This window comes from Petaurus breviceps, unplaced genomic scaffold (genome assembly GCF_028583685.1).
Source record: "Petaurus breviceps papuanus isolate PSGF00001 unplaced genomic scaffold, PetGlider_PUasm1.0 90654, whole genome shotgun sequence".
Classification (NCBI taxonomy): domain Eukaryota; kingdom Metazoa; phylum Chordata; class Mammalia; order Diprotodontia; family Petauridae; genus Petaurus; species Petaurus breviceps.
In genome coordinates this window covers 1,068,037-1,083,502 of record NW_027187301.1, presented here as the reverse complement: position 1 = coordinate 1,083,502, position 15,466 = coordinate 1,068,037, and the positions used below count along the sequence as shown (strand labels likewise).

Here is a 15,466-nt window from a genome sequence, read left to right as displayed (position 1 = left end):
CAAATTTTTAACCTGTGAGTCACATCAAGGACAACTTCCTCTTTGATTTAAAAGACACACTCAATTCTGTTGAGTAATGATAATAGGTTTAAGGCTAGGCAGAATTTTAGCAAGCTTAAATCGACCTCCTGGAAAATACATTTTAAAAAACAATTGTTCTTGACCTTATTGCGCTGATGGTGTTTTAAATGATTCAATGTACATGAGAACATCACCTACTCTAACATTCTATGCATCCAACTACTTTATTCATTTCCAGTACATACCTAAGCCCCGAGTGTGGAAATGAGTCAAGGCCTTTATTATAATCAATAAAGGTGGTGTAAATGTTATGACATTTTTGGATAACTTGTTCAATAACCCCTGAATTGATAATGAATTGCTCTTACTCCCCTGGGAACTTTGGGTACACCTTTTCTGCTGTTCAGCCAATATGCTTTCTTCTAAATGTTTATAAATTTTTTCAGCAATACAAGCTGTGAATGTGAATGCTTCTTATGAAATACATAAACACATAACTGGTCTATATTTGGAAGACTCAGTGGCATCCTCATCTTGTGGCAATAAATAGATTCTTTATGTTAAGAAAGCTGGGATCAGGTATTCATCAGAAAGGAAGCTGGAAAAGTATTTGACAGTAATTCCTGCATGCTAAGAAATATTTGAACCGTTAATTATGGATTTTCTCCAGATATCTCACTTCCTAATTCTACAGAAAGCTAATGGTTCCATCATCTTCCTTGACATAGTTCATTATCTTAATGAGAGAAAATCTTTTTGTTTTGAGTTTAATCCAACTTGTATCTGCCTTGTATTGGTCTTCTTTGGACAACAGAGAAGCCCAGAAATTTTTCACATCTTCCTCTCTCTTAATTTCTTTATTTCTAAGGCCTTTATAATATAGTTTTTGCTTAATGCTGAATTGTTTATTTGGGGTTTTTTGAACTGCTTTGATTCCTTGTATGGCCATAACATTTTGACTGATAATATTTTAAGAAACCACATAATCTAGATATTTTGTTAATTAGATTACAACACCATTTTGTAAATGATAATACTTTGGTTATAGGTGTTTGATCTTATCAGCAAAGCTTCCCACAGGAAGAGTTAACTGAAAGGTAAGAATGGCAATGTTTTTCTACTAAATTATGCCTTTGAAAAGTAATAAAAAGCTTCATTGACAGGTATAAGCATAGAGCCATTATTACTAATTACCACATTTTAAAAGATGACTCACTATTAAATCAAGAAATAAAGAAATACAATGAAAACATAAGCAAAAGAGGTGTTTTTTTTTACTAGTATTTATTATCAATCACTATTTATTACAATCCTGGTTTTCTGCCAAGACTTGAAGAGAATATCTCTTTCCTTTCATCCTGAATTTCTGTGTTTTGAATCAAAAACCTTTGCTGAAAAAGTGTACAGCCATTTCCCTCAGAGAAAATGGGTGTCAAAAGTCATTCTTTTGGTTCATTTCTCTGGCAAGAAAGCCCTACCTACCTACTCCCATTCCATAACGGCAGCATTTGTTTGCTTTAACTACATATTACAAGTTCTTGCCTCTAGTGACTTTGAATCTGCTAATGTTTTCTCAGCACTACTAGTTTTCTTGCTTCTTCATCCATGAATAGAAGTGGAAAGAGAAAGAAAATAGCCACACAGAACATCTGTAAACTACAAGACTCTTTTTTTAAATTTATTTTTTTATTTTTTATTTTATTTTTTTTTAGAGCAATCGGGGTTAAGTAACTTGCTCAAGGTTACATGGCCAGTTATTATTTCTGGGTGTGGTGCTGAGTATCAGAGCCCGGATTTGATCCAGGTCATCCCGACACTGGAGCCGTGATCTTACTTGCTGAGCCACCTGGCCGCCCCTAAGCAATTGGGGTTAAGTAACTTGCTCAAGGTTACACGGCCAGGTGTTTCTGGGTGGGTGCTAAGTGTCTGAGCCCGGGATTCGATCTCCAGGTCTTCTCAACACTGGAGCCCGTGCTCTTACTCGCTGTGCTACCTGGCCACCCCAAGACTATTTTTTTTAAGTAAAAAAGATTCCTTCTTGCAATCACTGTTTTGTTTAACAATGTTTTAGATGTCTACTTTGGAGCAGAAATTCTAATTCTGATTGTGTGGGTGATGATACATTGAAAAAAAAATTTATCAATTTAAAAAGAAGGGATCTGTATCCCTTCTGAACTTTGGCTCTTACTCCCTTGATGCCAGAAATTGCTACTCAAAATCTACATTAATCAAGATAGATGATCATGGATTTACAGCTTTAAGAGACTTCAGAGGTCACACAATTCAACTCCTTTACTTTACAGATGAAGAAACTGAGGCTAAAAGAGGAAAAGTGACTTGTTCAAAGTCACAAAGGCAATGAATGATGAAAATGGGATTCAAATCTAGGTCCTTTTACATAAACCACTTGTTCTTCCTGGCCTTTAGGAACTATCATGTGCCTGGGATTTGACATAAAAATGTTTCTGATAAAGTTTGAAGTTACAAAAATATCAATTGTACTGGAATATTAATTAAAAAAAACACATATTGGAAATTAAGGGGGTGCCCATCAATTGGGGAATGGCTGAACAAATATAGTTGTGCTATATGCATGTTATGGAATACTATTGTGCTATAAGAAATGAGGAGAAGATGGGCTTCATATTTACCTGGAGAGACTTATACAAACTAATGCTGAGTGAGAAGAGTAGAACCAGGAGAAATCTGTACACAATTACAGACACAACGTATGTGTGATGACCAACTTTGATAGACTGGACTCTTCTCAGCAATGCAGTGACATAAGTCAATCCCAAAAGACTCATGATGGAGAGAAATATGTGCATCCAGAGAAAGAACTAGAAAGAACTGAGTTTATATCCAGGTGGAAGCAAAATATCTGATCTTTTTCCTTCTCTTATTTGGTTTTATGTCCTCTTTACCATTTTTCATTCCAGCTGATACAATCTGTCTTTATAACCTAATATATAATGTGAAAGTATTTACAGATCCTATACTTGACTATATGCCACCATGGGGGGGAGGGAAGGGAGGGGGACAAAATGTGAAACTCAAGGAATTGTGGAATTGAATCCTGTAAACTAAAAGGAAACAAACAAATTAATTAAAAAAAAAACATATTTAAGTTGAACTTTAAGCAAGACAATAAAAAAGAGATGCTAAGAAAATGGGGGTATATGACAGGAAAGCACGAACAATTCTTACATGAAAAGGAGCTGAATGGTTCACAAGACATAATCAGGTAAATTCACATATCCTTCTTTCCATGAAAATGCTGATGCCCAGTAAATTATCTCCCCTGGACTGAAAAACTAGGTGAAAACTAAAATGTCATTTCACACTTCTTAAGCAAAATGCTTTCTGGTCAGAATTCCCCTCAGAGAGGAAAAGGCAACCTCCTACTCAGCCTCCAGCACTTATTGTGAAGATGGGAGATAAAGTGGTATTTGGAATAAAATTTTGTTAAAATTTAATACAGTATACCTAAATTTGGGAGTCTTTAGACTGTTCCACATCTTTGAGATTTATAAATTTCATGAGTCCAGAAGTTAAAAATGTGAGTCTTCAGGAAGAAATGGAAAGTTAAAATATATTTGCAGCGTAAGGAGCTAAACATTTACTTATAAAAGTTGACTTAAAACAGGGAGAAACAAACCTGCATCTAGGGCAACTGCTATTGATCAGGGTTGGGCTTATTAAGCTGAGTAATAACAACATCCATGGTGTGATTTCAAAAGGATTGGGAAGGTCCCTGTCCACCAAGAGGCTGTCCACCATTTGACTGGCTTATAAACTACACACTAAGAATTCTGTTCTAACAGCATAAGATCATAGATCTAAGATTACAGATCATAGCAAGAAGGCCCCTGAGAGGCCATCTAGCTCAATCATCTCATTTCATAGACAAGGAAGCTGAAGCCAACAGAAATTAAATAACTTGCCCAAGAACAGACAATTAGCAAGAATCGTTCCTTTGGCTCAAGCTAACCAGGGGCATGTTTCCTTGTTAAAATGCAATTATCTTTAGGATGGGTGATACACTAAACATCCTCTTCCTTCAGTATTCTAGATCCCTGTTGGCCTCATTCTCTATCACAGGATATCCGAGAAACCTTAGTGGAGGAAGAAGAAACCGATGCCAGCTCTAGCCAGCCCATCTCTAGAGAAGTGCAAGGAGACACAGGTCCTCCAACAAATGAGCCACTAAGTTAGTCCAGACTACATGGTCCAATATAGTCAGCCAATTAATAAGCATTTATTAAGTGACAAGGCATTGTACTAAGCACTGCGGTTACAAGGAAAGGCAAGAGTCAGTTCCTATTCTTAAGAAGCTCACAGTCTAATGGATAATGTACGACAATGGATTTTGTAGAGGCTGAGTCTTAGAATGAGGAGGTACAGTACTCATATAAAGGACCTCCAAAGAACTCTTGCATGGGCTGAGAAGACTTAGGGAGCCTTTTCACCTACCTGGATAAAAGCCAACAGAAGCACAAAAATAATACAACTGTAGTACTCTTAGGTGAAGTCTAGGCTTTTACCCAAGTCCTTCCTGACCACTCAGTCCTTGGCTTTGTTTGCTGGGTGTATTCTTCCTTGACTACCTTGAATCTTAGCTATTTTTACAAGTCTCAACATATACCTTGTCTGCTTCTGTTCCTGCAAAACCACTGAATTCACGACTTCATCAGACATTTACAAATTCACACCTTGTTGGAGATGCTTTGACATGACCTGACAGCAAAGAGACCTTGTAAGAAAGAAACACAAAATAGGTGTGTTTCTGGGGAAGGCAGAATATGAAGAGAGAGGAACGAGAAAAGAAAAGGGACCAAAGAAAATATACCTATTTGATAGCTCTGATAATTCCACAAAATAGACTTTTGGCAATAAAAGTGAAATGTGACATGCCTGGTTTCCAGGTATAGGAGTAATTGTATTTACCTCTTCCTCCTCTGGCAGTTAGGTGGTGCAGTGGATACAGCACCAGGCCTGGAGTCTGAAGACTCATTTTCCCGAGCTCAAATCTGGCCTCAGACACTTACTAGCTGTGTGACCCTGGGTGAGTCACTTAACAGCTCTGTTTGCCTCAGCTTCCTCATCAGTAAAATGAGTTGGAAAAAACACCAAGTGGGGTAACAAAAAGTAGGACACAACTGAAAAACGACTGATCAATGATCCCCTTCCCCCGCCTCACCAAAAGCAGGAGGGAAAAGGAGTTCTGAGTAGGCCCAGTCTCTCAAAATTTAAATAAAAGTACTTTTAATAACAAACCATGGTAAAGTTTACCTGTTTTCCATATAGAGAAATATAGTCTTAAATTAGATATTTGCCCCTAAGGGCCTTGCAATTGATGTTGCTTTTCCCAAGCTGCAGCCACATTCTTAATCAATGCCACCCTATACACAAGAGGTACCTTTATATAAATGTCACTGAGCCATTCTTGTTTTTTTTTTTCCCCACTGCTCCATTCTGAAGGAGGTTTTGCTTTTTCTGGGGCCCCTTGAGAAGAAAGAACAGCAAGGAACAGAGGCAGGTTTTTCTCTTTCTTTGAATGTGATTTTACATTTGTTTTGTTTTAAGGTTAATCATATCATAAATTCATTCAATGACAATTTATTAAACAACCACTATGTGCAAGGTGCTGTACTGCATAATGGGGATACAGAGACAAAATGAAAATAATACCCATAGAATATTGAAAAAGCAGAGTTTAAGAAAGTCAGTTTTCTCAAGACTACTCAGAGCAGCCTCAATTACAGCCCCATCCCATCCTAAGAGTAACTACGGATTTTTAAAAGTCAGGCCAAAGTAATAAAAGCTCTGGAGGATTGTATGAAATTAGAAAAGCTTCCAAGCATGTACCTGGCAGTGGACTCTTCCTGGAGTCTCATCTCCAGGTGTTCTTTTTGGTCAGAGAAACCCATAAAAATATCTACTGAGGTGTGAAAGCATTGCAAGTGTTAAATGTGGAAGTCAAATCACATGGATGAAATCACAAAACTCTTAAAACATTAAAGGGGGCCTAGAGATGAGGACACTATGGTTTTTAGACAAATGGTCTGTTACATACACTTTTGACAGAAACATCTCTGAAGAACACACAACTCCCTCAGTTCTAATTCTATATTCATTAATCAAACTCTGGATCTATAACTAGGTCTCCTGGGAGAATCCACTCTCCAGATAAGAAGTATTCTATACAGCTAGTCTGGAACCTTCTTGGACCAAATATATTCTCCACTGCAAATCAACAGACTTTCTAGGACAAATCAGTCTCAAATGAATTTGAGTGAGTCAAATTTTTCAGGACCTGATTATCTCTGGAAATAAGCTGACCACAAAGGTCTCTGACTTATCAAAAGAGACCAGTCTCAGAATCCATGAAGATTTTATTCATTTAAAGCAACCATTCAGTCCCAAACAAAACAGCCTGCTGGTTGACCTATCAATATTAGCACAAGTACAACTACAGATAGGTGGTCTCTTCTAAAAAGAGGGCCCATAGCATAGACTTAAAGGATCACAGTAATTATAGAGCAGAGCTTTAATGTGGCAAATGTTAAGTCTAAGGGATGCTAATATCTCCGTAATTGATGTGACATTGAAGTGAGACTGCAGAAGGTCACAATATCTTTCTGTATTCATAACCTTTCTTTTGATGTAATTAAAAAACCCTAATAGCTTCTTCCAAATTTGTCCCTATTGTCCTAGCAACATATAGTTAAAACTAAGCAGCTACGGGGGAAAATGGAATAGAATGTATTTATTATATGTCACTTTTGATGGATGACTGCTCTTTCTTTGGCCTATTCAGTGCTTATCTCTGTATGGCTAAATCAATGATGACTGAATGAAACCAGATAGAAGTTGTAATTAGAAAAATTAGGTATGATTGTTGTCAAGTGTGACAGACTGATGTATTTCAATGTCAGTAAGTGCCTTCCCTGACAGTAGATATCTCCCTTTTGGGGGCTTTTATTTTTAGTTCAACCAGTTGCTAATAGGCAAAACCTTAGATGTGAGATTTTAGAAATTACAGTGTCAGTTTATTTTTTCCTTCCCCCAGTACCACTACTGGGTTTAAGTCTAGATACAATATTACATGATGTCAAATATCCTTAAGTGTTTGGATGCTTCGTGACTTACAAACTTGATTTAACACTATTCTTTCTTCCCCCAAAAGATATAATTAGGTCCTCCCACATCTGGTAAAGCAGAATGGCTACTCTGATGGGAATTTAGGTTGAATGTGTTAAGTGATCTGGGGACTGACACTTCCATTGCTTTTCTTTTCTCCCCTGGATAAAGTAAACTCTTCTCCCCTCTTAAAATAACGATAGCTGGCATTTGTATGCTTTAAGTCAAAAAGCACGTTGCTGACATGATCTCATTTGAGTCTTACTACGACCCTGAGAAGTAAGGGCTATGGGTATCACCCCAGTATTACAGACGAGGAAAACTGAGATTTGAAGATGGTCACACAGTAACTAGGTCCTCACCTGATTCCCAAGTTCATCACTCCCATCCAAAAAATGTCTTGACAATATGGGTGAAGATTATAACAGTATTGGAGGGGAAAATAACTTTACCAAGATTGGCCTCAAAGAAGAGATATGAGAATTCCCCTCCTTCCCTTCTCTGATGAGGTGAGGCACTCTAGGTGTTAAATTCTGCATATACCACACTTGGTTTTGCTAAATCGTTTTGCTCAACTGTTTTTTTTTCTTTCTCCTTTAATTTATTTGTTAAAAGATGGCTCTCTGGGAGGGGGGAAATATTGGGAAATGTTTGTGATGTAAAAAATTTAGAAATTTAAAAAATACTAAAAAAAGAAAAGAGCAGATGAATACTTTTTTAAAATAAGAAAAATTTTAAACACTAAAAAACAAACAAACCCCACAACCTTCATGTGGTTTCCCTTGTAACAAGGAAAAAAACAGTTAAGCAAATTCTGAAACAGCAACTATGTCTGAAAAGGTGTGCAGCATGCCACAGCCATAGTCTCCCATCTCTCCAATGAAAAGAGAAAGACATGCTTACGTTATCTTAAAAGATACCTGGCCTAGCTTGTAGGGCCTTCCTTCTCTCTAAGATGAATAAACCTACTTCAAAATTATCATCAGAATATAGGTACCATAGTACCATAGATGACTAGAGTTGGAAAGGATCTGAAAAGATAATCTACTTCCAGCATTGCCTAAAGGGTGAGGAACCTGCAGCCTCGAGGCCACTTGTGGCCCTCTGGGTCCTCAAGTGGGGTCTACTGACTGAATCTGAACTTCACAGAACAAATCCCCTTAATAAAAGGATTTGTTTCATAAAACTTGGACTCAGTTAAAAGGTCATACCCAAGGACTTAGCCACATGTGGCCTTTCCCACTCCTGGAACTACCTACATACCTCTTGGGGTTGGCAAAGCAATCTAAAGGGTCCCAAGAAGCGGAAAAATAAGCCCTCATAAAGGCAGAGAAGCACACCCAGCAAATTCATCACTTCAATGTCTTGTCACTCTTCACCTGCCAAGTAGTGCTGTACCTGCAAGGCTAGGGGCACTTGGTTATGTAAAAAATTACTCTTTGGAGTCTGCTACCCCCTTGCATCTTTAATACCTACTTGAGAGAAGCTTGCTGCTAGGCACAAAGGCCTGGTTGTGGATGAGGAGCTGAGCTGACCCAAGTCACCTAGGGAAGGCTGAGACCTCTAGCACCTAGGACACCAACTAACAGTACCAGGGCCATCATCATGAGTCTCTGTGTTGGCCCTGGAATCAGAGGAGGAACTTCTGGCATCCCTTCTCCTGGGGTTGCTGTTTGTAGCCTTCAACCTCAGAGGTCATAATCGGGGGACCAGGGGCTACCAACCGACTTAGAAAGCTCTCTGTCTTCTGCCCTACACTCCACTTACTGTGTGTGAGGCACCTCTCGCTTCTCTGTTGCCGCCCACCTGACTCTGACTGCTCAGAAAGTCCTCCTGAGTCCACCTCCTGCCAGCTCCTTCTCTCTGCCCTGGCTCCCAGTCCTCACTTTCTTGTTAAAATTCCTTTTTGGTATATTACCCTTTACATTAGGTCTTTCCACGATATGCCCCACCATATGTCCTAGCTTTTCCAGAACAGTCCTAATTTCAAACACTCTGCTTCATTCACAAAACAGGTCTGGGGTTTTGTTTTTTTTTTTTGGTCAGATCAATATTTGGTTTGGAAAATAATAGTTACCCATGGGCCCCTTTAAGAGCAGGGATCTGAGGGTAAAGAATCATCTTAATCTTTCATCTCTGTTTTCAGCTGCTATCAGTCTTCTTCTGCAGTAAATCCTAAAAAGAACAGTACTGTACTCCCTCTCACTCCCATTTAATTTCATCCTGCCTTCCCTGTTTCCCTGTGCTTATATCAAAGCCCAGCCTGTCTGTTTTCCACAAAGCTTTTCTTCAATACTCGAGCCCACAATGATCAATTCCCTTCTTTGGACTCCTATTGTACTCATAGTACACAGTTTGGCACTTAATTATTCCTTAAATGTTTTACATATGTTTATCTTCTCTCCTAACTGTACTTTAAACCAGGCCTGTACAACATTCAGCCCAAAGGCTGCTTGTGGCTAAAGAAAGGATTTGGGTTTGCCCAAGAAAAATGTAGAGGATGTAGAACAGGCCTGTATAACATGCAGTCCATGGGCTGCTCTGCAAGTTGTGCTTTAAACTCTTTTGCTAAAGAGACTATGTCTTAGTTATTTTTTATTTCCTACAAATACCTACACGATGAGTGGCACATAATAAGTTCTCATTAAGTTATTGAGATTGAGTTAATAAAATGAAAACAGAAACTCCCAACTTACTAAGAGAGACTCTTTCTCCACTGAAAATAAGGGGAAAAGAAGCTGTCAAAAATGTCTCTGCTCCTAAACTTTAAGAAAGAATCAAAACCATTTCTCAGGCAATGTTTGCCTGCTTAAAAGAGTAATTTAAAGTGCAGTTCTTTTTTTTAAGCCGTTTTAGTATGATCCATGTCTTTTTGTCCCTTCTCCTTTCAACATTACTCTTTTGTAAATGGTTAAAAATAGAAAGTGCTGGTAGCTCTAGAGTAGGAAGGGGCAGCCCCTTCATTCTACTGATTAGGAAGATATGTGACTTACCCAATGTCACATAGCCAGTGTCAGAGGCAAGATCTGAACCTTAGTTTCAGCACCACTGTGACACAAAGTTTGCTTTTTCCCTTATATCTATTGAAAAGTTTCATGTGCCCTATTTTAAATTTAATATTTGATCTAGTTGAAAAGGAAGATAAGTAGAACATATAATTCCTTTTTTTTTTTAAAAAAAGCACCTGATTAATTTTTAAAAATCATCGAATCAAAAACTTAAAAAGAACTGTGGAAGAGATCCCAACGAAAGAGCTTCTTTCATTACATCCTTGACAGATGAGCAGCAGCATCTACTCAGACACAATGACAAGGAACTCATCACTTTACAAGTTTGCCTGTTTTATTGTTGGGAATTTCCTTCCATATACATGATCAAGATCTGCCTTCCTCTAACTTCTACCTAATCTCTATAGTTGTTTCTTTCAAAGTAACCCAGAATTACTCTACTCACTCTCTCATACGTCAGCCCTTTATTTAAAGATGTCTACAAAAACCTCAGAGTCTTTTGTTTATTTGGGCTAAATGTCCCTTGTTCCTTCAAGCACTCCTCACGAGACCTTCCACAGCCCTCATCTTCTCGGATACCCCTCTCTAGCTGCATTCAAGTTTTTCAACGTCCCTTTTAAAGAGAAAGTGCCCAGAACTGGACACAATACTGCAGCTGCAGACTGTGTGGTATAGAGTGAACTAAGACTAGTATTTCTTCTGATCTTCACATAATGCAGGTAAAAATATGGTTCTTTTAGCAGGAGCCTGTAGTCAACCACAAGTTCTACTATTTACTCCTGTCATTTCTTCTATCTTAGAAACTGATTTTTGAACCTAAATGAGTTGTCAGTCAGCCAAAAAGCAGTTAGTAAGCACTTACTATGTGCCAGTCATTGTATTAATTGATGGGGGCAGAAAGAAAGAGAAAAACACTGACCCCACATGTAAGGAGCTCACATTCTAATGAAGGAAACAACATATAAATACCGTACAATAAAGATATCCCTGTTAAATTCTACCTTTTGGTTATGAATTTCTAGTTTATTTTGAATCTTGATTCTGTCATATAACATATTAATTATCTCTCCCAACTTGGGGTTCAGTTTGCATATTTTTGTGAATCAGTGGTCCCTGATTGGAAAAAAAAAGTTCACTATATTCTTCCTCAAATTTTGTCACCCTAGTTTAGCATTAAGGATCTTGTGAGGGAGTAACTAAAATCAACTTGCATGAAGTCTACAGGAGACCTCCTCTGTGCCACTTTCTACATATAAAAGTGAAAATTGTTTCATCATGGCTACAAAGTCTATATTTTGGTCTATATTCAGAATGCTGCATATAATTACCTACAGATGTGCCTCTTTACATAAGGCCAGATGAGCCCATTTGGAAAATCACTTTGTATCCTTTCAAAATGAGGTATGGTGCATTAAGTTCCCAACCTGAGAGCCATGGAATCCTCAAATCTATATGCACACCAAAAACTGTTATTCTAAAATCATCACTTAACTTCCATAAACGGGGAATCTGGGAAATTTTTTTGATGTGAAAAAGAGGTCATGGTGCTCAAAAAGACTGCGAACTGCTGGTGTAGTGGAAAGAACCCCAAGCTTAACAGCAATGACACCCAGGTCTGAGCCCCAGCTGTGCCACTAACTAGCAATGACAACCATTATATACATAAATATCTCTCTCTTTGGGCCCAATGAGGGGAACGGATTATTCTTCTCTGTTCCAAGTCTTAGTACAGTTTTGAGCTTTAATAGTTTTCCTATGACATTACAAAGCCAAAAGTTCACAGACCTTCTGATCCTTTTTACTCGTGTCATAAAATAGCACCAGGGTGGCCTTCTCTGGAGCCATCCAGGGCAGGCTTAGGATCAGTCATCTCTGACCTCTGAGAAGGTGTACATGGTACACACACTCTTCTAGTCTCCATCTGTAATTCTCTGGGTCCATACCCAGCTAGAAGCAGCTCCACTGTGTGGTTCTTTCCTGCCTTTGTTTCCTTGTAACAGCCATTCTCTACATGTGCTACTTTGAGACTTCATGCCCCAATCTCCCACAAACCACACACGCCAGAAATCTGTACAGGCTGTCTAGGAAAGTGCCTTTCTGGGGGTCTTAGGGTTGCTCCTGACTCTACCTCATCCTTCCAAAGCAATTCTCATTTTTATATTTCCATGGAAAAGAAGAACCTATTATTGGATGATCAGTGTTTTACTCTTAGCTATGATATTTTAACTCTCATACTGTTAGTTGGCTCCGTACCACTAAAACCACCTGTGTTCTTGGTTTGCCATCATATCAATAAAAGATGCTTCCTTTACAAAAAGTTCTGTTTCTGTACTAATTCTGCACTCCCCTCCCCTCCCATTCTAAGACACAACCTTCTTGTCTGTCTTATCCCATGGCTGGCTTATCAATTATTCATCATCCTATGGGATTTAGCATTCAGTTCTAGCCTATGGGGGAAAAAAAGAGTTATAAAGGACAGTGCATGAGCTGTAAAATAAAAATTAAAATCATAATGCTGCATTAGGCAGTAAACAACTAGGAACATATATGTGTCTCTGTATCTTCCTTGATGTAAAGAAGTAGAAATCAATGACAAATCTAAATATATCCAAGGTCTACTTTAAGAAGGTAAGAATTTTAAAATGAAGCATAATTTATTCTCACCTTGCAATAGCTATTCCAACAATGCAGCCTCCAACTATAGACCAAAATCCAATCCAGCCAGCATCTACCTGATGGAAAAAGGGACAATATTTAGCACTGGGTTGTTTATCACACTATTATTTTAGAATAAATGGAAAAAAGACTCTCAATTGACCAACAACTTCATAGATAATTGGCAAATAAGAATTATAAAGATCTAGAAGGAAAGAGGATTTAATACCTGAATATATGAAGGATCTATAACTTATGACTCAGAAATTAAATTATAGGGAGTTGCTTAATGTACACAAAGGTTAAGTGACTTGCCCAGGGCCACAGCTAGTAAGTGTTAGAGGCAGGGTTTGAACACACATTTTCCTAGGTATAGTCACTATACCAGGCTATCTTTAATGATATTGATAAAAAAAAGAATTCATGTTCAAAGTATGACAGATCTACACATACTCTTCATTTAGTGGGAATATCTAGATAAACATTTTATCTGAATGTTTAAAATAAACAAATTAAAATAGATAGTTTAGTTTCTATGAACCAAATTTTGCTATTCCTCGAGTTTATAAACTGACTAGATAAGGAGAACTAAAATACAACTTGATCAGATAATAATTTAGTATTAAAATGTACAATTCTGACTATAAATGTATTGTAAATATAAATGTATAAAAGTACATATATATATATATATATAGGCTGTAGTAATCTGGAAGCACTTTGTTACAGATATGGGGTTTACAGTGGGCTTTCAAATACAAGGTATCCTTAGAATGAAAAAACGTTCTCTTAATCAATCTTGCTCTTCTTCTAGAAATTCTATTTCCCTTCTCCCTGTCATAGTTAAACTTTTCTGACACCCATTTGCCTTCATTTCCATTTTTTTTTGGAGGGCAATTGGGGTTAAGTGACTTGCCCAAAGTCACACAGCTAGTAAGTGTGTCAAGTGTCTGAGGCCGGATTTGAACTCAGGTCCTCCTGACTCTGGGGCTGGTGCTTTATTCACTGCACCACCTAGCCATTCCAAATATTTCTGTTGTCTTTTCCTTTTTTGGAAGAGGGAAGGGAAGGCAATCAGGGTTAAGTGACTTGCCCAAGGTCACACAGTTAGTGTGTCAAATGTCTGGAGTCACACTTGAACTCAGGTCCTCCTGACTCCAGGACCAGAGCTCTATTTACTGCACTACCTTGCTGCCCCAACCTTCATTTCCTTACCAATAATTTTCTCTGCCCATTGCAATATAGCTTTGCACCCATCTCTATTCAAACAGCTCTCTCAGAGATCACCAGTGGCTCTGCCTCATTACTCAGTTCAGTGTGCCTTTTCCCATCTCCCCCTGACTTTTCTCTACAATATTTCCCAGAATTAATGATCCCTCCCCTCTTTAGACACCTTTCTTCACTGGCTTCCATAACTCTCTACTATCCTGGTTCTCTTCCTATGTCTGACTTATCTTCGACTGTCTTCTTTATGAGTTGTGCTTCCTCCTCCTGCTTCCCAGATGTTAGTGTTTTCATTTTTCTTTACTTCTGCTACTATGGAGATGGGGATTATTGGGAGGTGTTTTCAGTGTTTAAAAAACAAAACCAAAAACTATCAATAAAACTTAAAATATATATATATAAAACAAGATATCCCGAGGATTAAAAAGCCAAGAACAATAAAACAAAATGTAGGCACTGTCCAAGGTCAGCCGGCCCCTGGCCTTTTCCCACTTGCTTTTCTCCTTCAGAAAGTAAAGTGAAGTGTAGTAGAAAATGCAATGGATTTGAAGTCAAAAGGATCTGGACTCACATCCTGTTTCTGTTACCTACCACCTTTGAAACTCTAAGCAAGTCACTTTACCTCTACAGGCCTCAGTTGCCTCCTGTGTCCACTGTGTGCAGGGTTTGGATTAGATAGTCCCTAAAGACCCTTCCAGTTCTGAACACATCAATCTATGATGCAGTGGTGTCCAGTTCTACAGCTTAGCTATCCCTTCTGTGTGGATATCCTCAAACCTCTGCCTTTGTCCTCTCCTTTCTCACCTCATAATTGCAACAGGCTACAGGACATTTCCACCTGACTTCCATGTTTTCACTTAAAACAAAGAGAAGTATAACAATGGAACAAAACACCAGACATTCATTAATGCACCACTGGTAGAGTTGTGAATTGGTACAGTCATTCCAGAAAGCAATTTGCAACTAGGTCCCCAAAGTCAATAAACTCTGCAAACCCTGCGGCCCCAGCAGGAGCCTTTCAAAGACATCAAAGAAAGAGGAAAAGACTCAAATGTAAAAGAGATTCGTAGCAGTTCTTTTTTTCATTTAGCAGCAAAGAACTGGAAACTAACGGGCTACCTATTAATTATGGAATGGCTGAATAAATTACGGTGTACAAATGTAATGTGTCATAAGAAATGATAAAAAGGAAGCTTTTGGTGAAACCTGGGAAGACCTGTATAAACTGATGAAGAATAAAGGGAGCAGAACCAGTAGAACAATTTATATACTAAAAATAACACTATAAAAAAAACAATAACTTTGAAAAACTTAAGAATTCTGATCAACACAATGACAAGCCACAATTCCAAAGAAGTAACAATAAAAGATGCTGTCTACTTCTGACAGAGAGGTGACAGGCTCAGGATGCAGAA

The 15,466-nt window shown here is 38.1% G+C and overlaps 1 protein-coding gene across 1 annotated transcript in view; it reads right to left on the bottom strand.

Moving 5' to 3' along the window:
- Nucleotides 1-15,466, bottom strand: part of SLC49A4 (solute carrier family 49 member 4) — a 168,672-nt gene that overhangs the window by 60,294 nt on the left and 92,912 nt on the right. The window contains exon 6 of the mRNA XM_069064936.1: nt 12,837-12,904. Coding sequence (XP_068921037.1) covers nt 12,837-12,904 — 68 coding nt within the window. The remainder of the gene's footprint in view (nt 1-12,836; nt 12,905-15,466) is intronic.